Raw genomic sequence first — 12,933 nt, 5'->3', positions numbered from 1 at the left:
TAAATACTTGATCGATAGTCTGTTCAATTTTTTTTTTTTTAAAAAAAGATTCATTTTCATAAAATAAATCAATAATCTAAATACGCATTAAATCTCTAATCATTGTCAATAAAAAATACAAATCCACCAACAAAACAAAAATTAAAATACGAAGGAATTTGGTACTCTAATCGGGACCACTGTCCACTTTACATTATATCACAACATGAGCATGGTTCATGTTTATTTATTTTTTATATGAATCACTGTTCATGTTTTGTTTTTTTTATATGATTTTAGCAAGCGTGTGAGCTCAGCAGAGCAAATAGAAAAATACCGAATGGGCCATAAGTAAAGTCAGTCTCACCGTGTTGATGGCTAGTGCAGTCAACGGTGGTAGTAGGGTAGTATTGTAAATAACTCAAAATGGAATGGAAGGGGCATTTGAAATCTGATTTTGACTCCTCAATCGTCCTTCTTATTACCGATTGTCCTTCTCTATATATAAGAAGTGGCAACCAAAATCTGCCACTTCAAGGCTTCAAGCTAAGCACACTATGGCTTGCATCGATAACACGGCCACCACCTCTACTGACGAAGCAGGCGGAGCCACCACCATCACCGCCGTGCATCCCGACATAATTCAAACCCACATCCTCACGTGCCTGGACGGCCCGTCGCTCGCCTCCGTCGCCAGCACGTGCTCCCAACTCCACGCTCTCTCAGCGCGCGAGCCTCTCTGGGAGAACATTTGCCACTCCACGTGGCCCTCCACGAGCTCGCCACGCGTCCGCCACGTCATGTCCACGTTCCCACGCGCGTCTCTGTCCTTTTTCTCCGACTCGTTCCCTTCGTTCGCCGCGGCGCGCGAAGGTTCTTCTTCGCGCGCACCGGAGCTGATTTCCGCTGTGGACATCTTCCACCGGCGGCGGGCGGTGCTGTCGAGAGTGGTGGAGACGGAGACGGAGTCCGACTGGTTCCGGTGCTCGCCGTTTCGAATCGATGTTCTTGATCAGAAGGAGGCAGTGGCGACGGCGATGGAGTATCCACGGAGCGAGGAAGCGTGTGAGATTCTGGGCGAGGATTTGAGGTTGAGTTGGATAGTGGTGGATCCGAATGGAAAGCGTGCGGTGAATGTGTCGAGTGGGAGAGTGGTGTCGGTGGAGCGGCACTGGCTGAGCGGGGAGGTGAAGGCGCGGTTCGCGACGGTGGTGGGCGGAGGGGAGAGGGGGACGGCGGTGGAGGTGGCGCTGTGCAGCGTGACTGTGACTTTCGGGGGTGAGATGCAGGTGAGGGAAGCGTGTCTGCAGATGGAGGACATGGATGGAATGTTCCTGAATGGTAGGGACAGTTTGGGGATTTTGCAGCGGGCATTGGAGGGTATAAGGGGAACATTACTGAAGGACGGAAAGGAGGAAGAAGGGAGGAATAGATACTTGGAATTCATAAAGAGAAAGATGGAGAGAAAAGATAAAAAAGAAAGAGATGAGAGGAGGTTGGATATGCTCTGCGTGCCTCTCGCGCTTTTGTCCTTTGCGGCTTTTTCTACACTCTTTCTCTTCTGAATCAATATACACTATCACTTCAAATTCAATAAACACAACACGGAAAAATTGTACAAAATTAATTTAACAAACTAAGTGTCAGTCGATGCTGTAATGTCGCATACTAGTTTATTTATTTAAAACAGTAATGAATAGTGAATGGGTTCTTCTACCAGCTGCAAATATTTTGGCATCATCACTGAATCTTTTGTTTTATATAGTGATAGTGATAAAAAAAAATACTATTATTGTTTTGTTTTTCTTTTGCTAATCTTCCATCACGAAACATGAACATGGCTGTCGTGAATTTTGTGCACGATAACATTTTTCAAGTGGGTTTGTTACTGATATAAAAAATATGAATTATGTTAGATGTTTTTAAGTGATCTTCTTCCTTAGCCAAGTTCCTTCTCCAATGACTGGGTGTACTATCACTATTGAAAAGGATCAAGCACGTCTTTGATATCTGAATACCACCTTCATTTGCACCGTCCACCCCTCATAGTTGGTTCCATCAAAGATTGGTAGTTTCGCTAGGATTTGGTTGTTGTTCTTCAACATCGCCATTGTTCACTGTCGTACGCCGCCATGGATCGTATAGCTTTGGTGTCAATTGTTGGAAAGGATCAAGATTTCTTGGTAGTATTTTGGAAAAGATTGAACAAGGGAGAAATAGAGTGAATAATAAAAAAATAGCAACTTCTGGAAAACAGGAATTAAGTGCCAAAAAAATCACACACACATGACAAGGGTTTACACGTTGTTTTTATATACTAAGTAAAGTTTAACCATAGTTAATTAACAACTCAATTATTATGGCTAACCTCTAATGCATTTCACAAACTAACAAAATTGGACAATTACATTTGAATTACACTACTTTTAACAATCAGAAAAGGAATCTCGATGCTTAAGTGAATGTATGTAAAGGATGTGTGTAATGGATGAATGTCACTTACTTCTACTTCTGTTGCTCTTTTTCCATTAATAATTGAGAATAACAATCGAATTGGTAACTGTCCATGTTATCTACTAAGAACAATGTGTGATCGTGGTGGTCGTCCCTGTGGATCTGTACAGTACAATTTAGAAGCTAGGACGAGTATTTTTAAACGCTGGAAAGTATAAGAATCAAGTGCACTCCATTCTTGGGTTTCGGGGTTCAAACTTTGTTTCGAGATTTAATGAATTGTACAACTCAAGTTTGTTAAAGGAAACAAACAGAGGCCTAGATGTCCCAACGCCAACGCGACACTTTATTTGTCATTGAATAGTAAATAAGTAATAAATTTGAAACTTGGGTAGACGGTGACTTTACTTGGGGTGCATGCAACCCACGTTATATTTAATATTATATTGAATGATTTAGGTTGCTTAGATAAATTTCTTTATCAATATTTATAGAAAAAATAAAGAGATAAAATCAATTAAAATTTTAAAATCAACATAATTGGTTTTTATTTATAAAAAAACATTTATTTTATTTTCTTTTAGTAAAAAATTAAAATTTTAAGATCAACTTTAGTTCATTTTAATTTACACAAAATATATAATTTATTTCACCTTTTTATTTTCATCATTTATAAATTTATAGACAAGTTACGTTAGATTTAATGCGTTGCCTAAAACTATTGAGAAAGTAAATCTGACTACCTTCATGAAAAATGTTTTGGCTATTCAACTCAGTGGCAACACGTCCTCCGTGTTCATAAACCTTTTGCAATACTCCAAAAAAAACATAAGAATAACGAGGTACATTTGCAGATCTATAAATTCTCAAATGGATTGGAAGTTGAAAGCTTTAAGCCCTCTTGAATTTCTCAATTTGCCATGCACCAGTGAAGGAGGAGGAGGTCCAGTTTCCATCCAGTTCAACTTTTTTCAAGCCATGCATGCTTCCTTCCCTGGTTATGGCTGAGCACCATAATCAGAATGCTTGAGGTCGATCGGGTATTTGTCAACTTGGTACCGAGTTTCTCGACTATATATCATTAATTCATTATATTTGGTTATCAACCTAATACCAAGGTGACAAATTTGATAGTTGAGAACAGTAATAAAGGACAAAATTATGTTTGGGATTCTCCCACAAAGTGAGTAATTGTCTCCTAACACAAGGGTTTAACGTCCAATACTAAGCAAAAATGAAAAACACACATTCAAATGGTCCAGCGATAAACAATTTTTAGATCGATTTTCTGAAGTTATATGTGACCGAAACATTTATGTATCTTTTTTTAATTATATTTTTCATTTTTTATCTATCTTTTTAATTCATTTTATATATTCTGAAAGAATGATAATATATGGACATTTTTACATGTCATTCACGCTGTCAAGTTTACTTGTATTTAATTATCAAGTTTCTTACATTAGAGTTGTACTTGTACGTAATGTACCTTAAAAACTCACTTTTGATTTTCCAAAATGTTAGGCACATACTCAAATTTAGGTGAATTTAGGTGCTATTAATTGGCATGCGGTTTCTCTAATCTCTAAGCAGCAGTGCCGCTTGTTGGGTAGTAATAGTATAGAAGTTGATTCAGGGTGTTTTTGTTGAATGCTGTATTTTTTTATTTTTTTTTTGGACAGAGAATGCTGTATTTTCTTAGTAGGATACATCTTGTACTCTATTTGTTTATTAATATAGTTTGCCTTTTTTTATATATAAAAAAAAGGTACACACTGATCAAATAATTCTAGTAGACAAATAAAGAGAGAAGAGAAAGATAAATGTATATAAGATATAATAGGGAGATAAAGATAGACAAAAATTATGAGTATTAATAAAATGTTTAGAGTAATAAAGTGTTAATATATAATCACTGTTTACGTTTACATTATTCCTTTTGTATAATAAAATGATATACGAATACTTATCCAGGAGGCAGAGAGAATGATGGTGTACCTTAGAATTCACTTTTGATGCTTTTAATCTTACATTTGACATTATTACTTTTATTTAGTCAAAGTACGTGTTAGGCAACAAATTCTCACTAGAAGAATTAATCTTATTATATTGCACATGTTTAATTAGAATAACATTATTTCTCTAAGAAGATTCATGTATCCATAGAGGAAAATAAAGTACAAAATCATTGGATTAGTTATATTTAAATGTATCAAAAATAGATTAATGAATTTTAACAAATGGTAATGATTTAAAAAACGTAAAACATTAAAAAAATAAAATGTTACCTTATTTTTTTAATATAGATTATTTTATTATATGACCAAATTAAATACTCTGTCATTTTCGATGATGGTGAGGTAATTGATTCTATGATAGTTTTGATGTAGCAAAAAAGGGTAGAAAAGTATTAAGTCAAATTTATAAACAATTTGCATAAATTACAAGTAGCCGTCTTAGCTCAGTGGTTGAGAGCGCGTGACTTTTTTTCAATTGGAAATATAGATCTGAATCATTTAGCTTTAGTTCTATTACTCTACTCGCATTTTTCTTGAATAAAAATATTTTTAAGAGTCATAAGAACTTATTCTATACACTCAGCATTTTTTTTATTTATTATTCCTTTCAAATAAAATTTTTAATTTAAATTTAAGTATTTAAATTTTAACATATTATATCGATAAAAGTGATGTGTTTTCACTTTAATAATTTATTTTCATAACCATCTCACCTATTGAATTTTATCTCTTTAAGCTTTTATTAATAAATTTAATATATATTATTAATAATACAATATTTATTATTCTAGTTAACTTTTATTTTATACATTTTATTTTAATTTCAAAATAACTATACAATGCTTCTTTAATTTTTATATAAAAATTGTATTCAAATTCAAAAATACTTGAGCAGTGTATAGAAAACATGCTAAATTAATACATTGAGTAGATGAAAATTAATTTTCACATATGATTAAAATAAAATTATGAATTTAGTTAGAATATATCAATAATATAAAAGTTTTATAGAGTCCTCCAATAATGGATTGTCATCTACGGTATGATTATTTTTTATAATATATATTTTAAATGAAATATCTAAGTTGATATTGAATTAATTAACAATGTAAAAAATATTATTGCTACATTCAATCGAAATCAAACTCTTAAAATATTCATATTTATATCTATATAATAAATTAGAATGCACAGAAAAATGACACTCTTGGTCTGTCTATTTTTTCATTAATAGAAATTATCAATAGTTTAAAATAACTTTATATCACAATTTAAATGGTTTATTATAATTAAATTTAAAATATAATTTATATATAAGTAATTTATATATTATTAATTTTAATAATATAAAAAACATTTAGTCTGTACTTTACAAACTAAAATATTAATATGCATTGAAAGAAAGAAAAAAAAATTAAAATACTTAATACATTTAGTATTTTCATTTTCTTCGTTCACTGAAGAAATAGTTTAATGTTTACATTACAGTTTTTCAGTGATTAATACCTTGTAGTAAACTAGTAATTATTAATATATATTGAAGGACAAAAAACTCATTTCGTATTTTCAATCTCTTCCTTAACAAAAAAAAATAAATAAATAAAAAAAAAAAATAAAAAAAAATATATATATATATATATATATATATATATATATATATATATATATATATATATATATATATATATTAGTTTTCAGTCTCTAAGAAATAAGAAATGTGATTGAATATCATTTAGTCCTTGTGAGATTAAATTGTTGCCCATTTTTAGTGACTCTCAGGGACTAATTATTTAGCAATAAAAATAATCGGAGACTAAAAATGACAATTTTTAAAGGGACTATAACTCAATTTAAAATTCATCAAAGACTTGAAACTTATTTAATCCTACTTTAAAATACCTTTTACTACACCGATTATTTATGTTTTTTTATTGGTATAATACTTTTTATTTACACGGACAATTTATGGAAAAAAAATAGTTGAGTCAGAATTTTTGCCACAAAGATGTGGCCTGAACAACCAGCATTTAGTTGTCATAATTCGGGCTTGTGTAACTTCTTACTCTTAGGCTCTTGGCACAAACACCCTATACTATGACAGTTTATCCTTCTGCTAACAAACAACCACAAAATTCTCCACTTGTGCTGAGCAATGCTTCTAATTGTTGTGTGCATAATGCATCTATAATCCTAATAAAAAAACTCAATTTTACATATGCGACGAGCAAGAGCTGATGAAAGAAAGATTGATGTTATTTTCCAACATATCTCTTGCTCAAGTACATTTTAATAAACATTATATATCATTATAGTCAGAGGGAAAATCGAGTATCTGGTGTTGGTGTTGGTTCAGGAGGTCCTATGGCAATTGGAATTTCACCACGAGTGTTGATATTGGGCTTTGGATAATCAACAAAGATAACACGTCCATTTAATGTCTGCAAAAAATTTCTGTTATTAGTCCTCAGTTCTAACTCAACAAAGAACAGGTGAGTCCCAAGTTTGAGAAGCAAAGGTGAATAATTTTGATAATGAAATTATAACAGAAATGCTTTTCAAAGGTTAATAATTTTGATAATGAAAGGAGAAATGTGATTTTCCCATTGATGGGCATAAAAGATTATGCAAGACACAACACTTAACCTTAGGGCAAGCTCAGTTGATGAAAAAATAAAAAATAAAAACCTCTACCATTTTTCTATTTTCAGGTTCAAAATTATGTTTTCCAGAGTGTAAGCAGTTATGTCCGATAAAGGCGATAATCATAAACAAAGAGATTTTCTATTTGGATAACTTTTCAATAAACAGTTATAAGAGAAGAAAATAAGAAGGTAAAATGAGTTTCTGCAGTGAGTTAAAATTAGCATAGACATAAGTTAAAATCAACTTTCAAAGAGGGTAGACAAGAGAGCTTCAGCTTCCACAAATAAGCTTATGCATAAAAAATTAATTATTTTAACTTCTTGTTATTTTATTTTTGTACAAGTTTTAAGTTTACCCTATTGTTCACACAGTGTCAAGAAGCTTATCATTCAGAGCAGGAAACAACAAAGTTATATAATTTCGTTAACAAGAACAAAAAGGACATTAAACAACAAAAATTAATTACACAGGTGAGGAAATTGATTTCCTTAATTTTGCTTTGTGGAGGAACAAAACATACAGTGGTTTCTTCAATGGAAAATAAAAACAGAAAGAGAGAGTGCATATGTAAGCAATTCCCCGTCGAAAAGAGACAAGATTTTATTTCTATTGGCCTCGATTATTTTTCTGACGGCAGCCATGGAATTCAATTAAACGGGATCAACATACACCCAAAGCCCAAACCAAAAGTGGCCTTTTCTGCCATACCTAGCACACTACCTTGCATTACTCATATTTCGACGAATAACTTAATTAAGTATTTGCTGTAAAAAAGAAACTTCATTATTTATTAATAAAAAAATTACATAGGGATTTATAATATTTTATAATAAAAATTATAGATTTATTTATAAATGTAATTTTAAAATTTATTGAAATAAGTTTTTTAAAAAAGTTCATTTTAACGACTTTGGCTTGAAATTTATTGATAAACTAAATTTATTGATTGAACATTTTTTTAATTAAATTCAAAATATAACCTTATTGAAAAAATGATTTAAGATTGGATTATTTTAATACTCATACAAATAATATATAAAAAATATAATTGAAGAGATGTTCCATGATATGTAGTTTAAAATAAATTATACACATACAAAAGACTATCATTTTAGTATTTGTTTGGTTTTGGTCTCAGCCTCACTGCTACTTGACTTCTGTTACATGCTAAATTGATTGATTGCATTTTAAGCCATCATAAAAAGGATATAAAAATTATTCAAAATGTCTACTTTTTTTATTTTCCCTCCTACCTTCTTTTCAAATGAACAAAAAGAAAGAAAACTAATCATTTTAATGTTTTTATGTACCTCCCTTTTTCTTATTCTAAGCAATAACAATTTTTTTTTCTATTTATTCTCTCCTCACATCAAAACAAAGCATTAATGATTATTTTTGTTCATTAATTTGCTTTTCAAGCTGAATCCTATGCCCTTGCTCACAAATAAACAAAAGTTCCTGCTCCAGCTCATAACAAATGGAGGTGTGTGTTTGATTTATTGGCAACACAAATTCCAAGATCATTAAAACGGAGAAGTATGTGAGAGCAAGCTTTTGAATGAACGTCCATTAAAGGTTTTCAAACACACTATAAAACAATGTGTCTGGCACTCCAGAGAAACAAACTTTCTCGCACTTAAAAATTTCAAAATAGGCAAATTTAAGGACTAAATTGAAATTGAATTATTTATTTATTTATATCTAACTGCATGCTAAGCATGAGATTGTATGCATCTTCATTGGTCGATAGAGGACTTGTCCAACTTAATGCAAAGACACAATCGACAGAACCATGATTGTATTTAAAACCACAAAGTACAGACAACAAAGGGTAATAAGGCGACACTGACATCGAAACACTTTTATCATTGTGAAGATACAGACGGCTATTTCTACAATACACAACAGAGTTGCAGTGTAAGAATACACAGAAGCTTCACCATTAGTTTTTTGTGCGTAAACGTGGAGCAATCGTTATATCAACATAGTGATTAAGATCATTCTTTTTGCCATTGTTTTCTCTTATAACTAGTTCACGTATACACACATAAAGTCAGTGGTGAAGATCATAGTGTATTAATGCACCATATGATTTGTTAGTATATTGTGGAATTGGCCATTACAGATGTATCGTGCAAAGTTGTGGCTAAAGCTAAAGACGGACGGATGTCTATACTAGGTTACACCTCCTGTTAGATGTGACGGTGTGTAACTACAATATACAGAACTAACTTTATATGCAGTTTCCATCCAACCTTCAGTGTTTGATTACTCATGAATGACTCACCTTCAGTAATGCCTGGAACATCATGTCAATGAATTGATCCTCCTGGCACAGGAAAATTCCATTAGAAGACAACAATTTAACAAGAAGAGAGGCATTTAAATAAAGCAAGCATTGGATAAAAAAGATAAAGCAAATCATATTTTGTTACTTCAGTTTTCTTGTAGACTAGAGATTCAATTTATATTGAAATCCTAAACATGAAAATTCTAAAGTAGCATACTGAAAAACTTATGTTAAAGTTTCTCCCTTTTCCAATTATTCACAATCTTTTTCAAAACCTCAATATTAATAATTTGGATAGATAATTAGGTGGCATACTTCCAGTGTAATAGCTAAATATTCATTAACTATATAATAGCTATGGGTCAAACTAGACTTTCTTCCGTGGGGAAGATCTCCCTTTATTTTAACCCACCCAACCCCCAAACTAAAAGTAATTGAATGACAACTTAAAAATACAATTAAATTAATAATGGTCAACACACATAAGGGAACTAAAACAAAGATGGCAAAATCATGAAATACCTGAACCAATGATAAAAGTGCATCACGGACATTATCCCTGCTGAATACAGGTCTATTTGGAGTGGAGCTTGAAATAGGGGTAAGAGAAAGAGGAGGGTTAGGGGGAGGGAAGGGTTGAAGTACTGGAGTGCCATATTGGCGTGGCAGATTCAGGGAATGTTGAACAGCTGCACTAGGTTGCACAGATGAAGAAATAGGTGGAACTAACAGTGAAGATGAAGACGTCGATGCAAAAAACGTGGAAGGCTTAACAAGATTAATGATTTGATTGCCACTCTTGGCTGTTTCAAGAGAGTCAAGAGGGAAGCCTGATATCGATGAAGTTGAATGAGAGGCAGATGGAATTTGCACAGCAGGTGCAGTAGAGAATAAACCACTAGGAGCAGAAGTGACAGTTGCAGAATGCTGTCTAAAATTTTCCATATTGGAAGCATAATTTCCAGTAACCTTCAATGTCTGCAACAATTGAATTAAAAAAATTCTAAAGCCACATACATCATATAATAAAGAGTGCAACAACGTCACATTGCAGAAGTATTCACCAAAAAGCAGATAAAATTGACATGCAACAACATTACGTACGCTTAAGAAGTTTGTATTTGCAGGATCTTCAACAGCATCAATTGCAGAAGCAGTAGCTGAAGACGACTCTAGAGGGCTTTCCGGGATAATTGACACTGGCTGAAGTTCCTCAGACTCACTATAATATATAAAAACATCAGGCATTAGATATTCAACTTTCATAAATCTAACTAGGAGTGATCATTAAGTGGAAGTAATTAACATATAGGAAGCACACCATAGTATGCAGAGCGGCCAACCCCAAAATCAATATAGGAGGATGGCCACTCAAGTTAAATAATATATACCATATACCATTTTGGGGGGGGGGGGGGGGGGGCATTAAGCTGCCGCAAATGCAAAAAAATGGTCCACAATCTGAAATTCATAGTTGCCAAAGATTGTGACACTCTACTGTGATACAAATGTGATTGATAATGATAACTAGGATTCAAAGAGATATAAATAGAGACAACTTCATATTATATAAAATTTACAAAAATCCTTACCTTATGTTAACAGGCAGTACTGTAGTTGGAGCAGTCTTTGGGTATGCATTAAGTATCCTGTAAATTGAATTTGGAAAATTATGAAGATTTATACAACTAGCAGATAAGCATCCTGCATCTCAATTTCACGGAGTATATTACTAACCAGAAAAAAAGAGGTCCTCACAGTTTAGACCAGATTGATAATAAATTAGCATCTTGTAAGTTGTAACTAAAAGTTTCAGCATAAACAAGCAAAGAAAAACACTATGAATAACTTGAGTGGAGAAAATTAATAAATTACCATACCTGTTAAAGAGATTTGCAACTTCTTCACATTCATCTGGATTGTAAAACCATATTCCGTTAACTTCTTGAGCAGCATTCCGATACAACAGGTACGGCTTTTTAAGTTCATACTCAAAATCCAATAGATTCTCCACTAGGTTATCTGTCAGGACAAAGATCAGAAAGATAGCTGTTAAAGTAGTGAATAGATAGCACAGATTCAGAAATGTGGCAATAATAAATGAGTAAATACTAAATAGTCTATGCACTTAAGGTGTAAGGACAATGTAAGGGAATTTTGGGTTATCATTCAATCACAAATTGCTACATATGTATGTTTATTGACTTCTATTACATTAAAAGTCACACCAACCATAACCTATATCTGATTAATTGAAAGTGTAGAAAATTTTACAGAGAAATTAAACTATGAATAAATTTAGCATTGCCAAAAAGTGCACGTTACTTACCACAACCACAAATAATTAGTAATAATTAGCCCCTAAACCTTTTTTTCATTTTCATCTAGTAAGACTAATTTTCGCAATAATAATAATAATTTAATAAAAAAGTACAAATCTGAACCTGTATTCCGTCGATTCATGACGATGAACTGAAACCGTGGTTGTGAATTCCTGAACAAGAACAGTAAAATCGATGAACGATCCAAGTGCATATGAATGCATCAATGCATACAACGGATATATATATATATATATAAAGAGAGAGAGAGAGAGAGAGAGAGAGAGAGAGAGAGAGAGAGAGAAGAAGAAGAAGCAGAAGAAGAGAGAGTGTTGTCGATCACCTCACCTCTTGACAACGAAGAGAGATCCTTCAACATCCTTGCGACTCTAGAACGAGTAAAACAGAAGATGAGAGAAGAAAGTGGGAAGAAGCGAAGAGAAAGAAAGAAAAGAACGAACCCACTGGTTGCTTTCGATGTTGAAGTCGTAGAAGGAGACATGCGCGGCGGTGAAGAGAATCTCTTCGATGAACGGATCGATTCGCTGGAGCACCGTGAGATTCAGCACCTTCGTGCTCTGCTGATCCAGATTCGGCGTCAATTTCTTCGTCTGAGACATTTCAATTATTTTCTCACACTAACTAGCTCGCTCAAACCCTCCAAGAACTCGAGATTTTGATTTTTGACTGGTGTGTTTGTTTCTTCCAAGACTAACGCAAGAAACCAAAAATTGACTCGCACTCACTCCAAGCAAAGAACCTATCTATACTCAAACTTCGAACCCACCCAAATCGAGTACTCGTTAAATAAAATTATGAACAATGACTCTCAAATTACAAAGAGTTTAATAGCTATGCCAATGCAAGAAAGTTTTTATAGTACCATCAAATTATAAAATTATATGATTCTTTAGGTAATTACTATAAAATTTAATAAACTTAAAAGATTGTTTCCTCTATATAAAAAATAATATAAGATTGTTAGTGCATAATTTTTTTCTCAATTATAAATACATATAATCTATGGTTGGATTTGCAAGAAATTTTGGCAACTAATTTCTTTTATATATATAGGGGTGGGCTCCCATCAAGTTGGTTCGGGTTTAAAAATACTTGGATTCAAATAGCCCAATGTTATTCATGTACTAAAAAACATATCAATGTTATTCAATTTGAGCTAGATAATTTCATTTTAATTGATTTGATTTTAAATTTAATTAACCGAACT

At 32.6% G+C, this 12,933-nt stretch overlaps 2 protein-coding genes across 3 annotated transcripts; one reads left to right on the top strand and one right to left on the bottom strand.

Moving 5' to 3' along the window:
- The first annotated feature begins 536 nt into the window (after positions 1-536).
- On the top strand, positions 537-3,463 carry LOC100780612 (probable F-box protein At2g36090). The gene is made up of 2 exons (XM_014771410.2): positions 537-1,359; positions 3,363-3,463. The coding sequence occupies exons 1-2, from the start codon at positions 537-539 to the stop codon at positions 3,461-3,463; spliced, it is 924 nt and encodes a 307-aa protein (XP_014626896.2).
- Positions 3,464-8,766: 5,303 nt separating this feature from the next.
- On the bottom strand, positions 8,767-12,597 carry LOC100780081 (mRNA-decapping enzyme-like protein). 2 transcript variants are annotated; one of them, XM_003553558.4, is made up of 8 exons: positions 12,167-12,575; positions 12,054-12,094; positions 11,829-11,878; positions 11,265-11,406; positions 10,977-11,033; positions 10,489-10,606; positions 9,907-10,362; positions 8,767-9,423 (listed from the first exon to the last, which is right to left on the bottom strand). In XM_003553558.4, exons 1-8 carry the CDS (start codon positions 12,323-12,325, stop codon positions 9,367-9,369), a joined length of 1,080 nt encoding a protein of 359 aa, XP_003553606.1. In that variant the 5' UTR covers positions 12,326-12,575; the 3' UTR covers positions 8,767-9,366. The 2 variants fall into 2 exon arrangements, with proteins under 2 accessions (XP_003553606.1, XP_040868608.1); XM_041012674.1 differs by having other exon boundaries at positions 9,907-10,606; positions 12,167-12,597.
- Between the last annotated feature and the right edge of the window lie 336 nt (positions 12,598-12,933).

Source organism: Glycine max, chromosome 19, assembly GCF_000004515.6.
Source record: "Glycine max cultivar Williams 82 chromosome 19, Glycine_max_v4.0, whole genome shotgun sequence".
NCBI lineage: Eukaryota > Viridiplantae > Streptophyta > Magnoliopsida > Fabales > Fabaceae > Glycine > Glycine max.
This window is presented reverse-complemented; position numbering and strand designations above follow the sequence as displayed.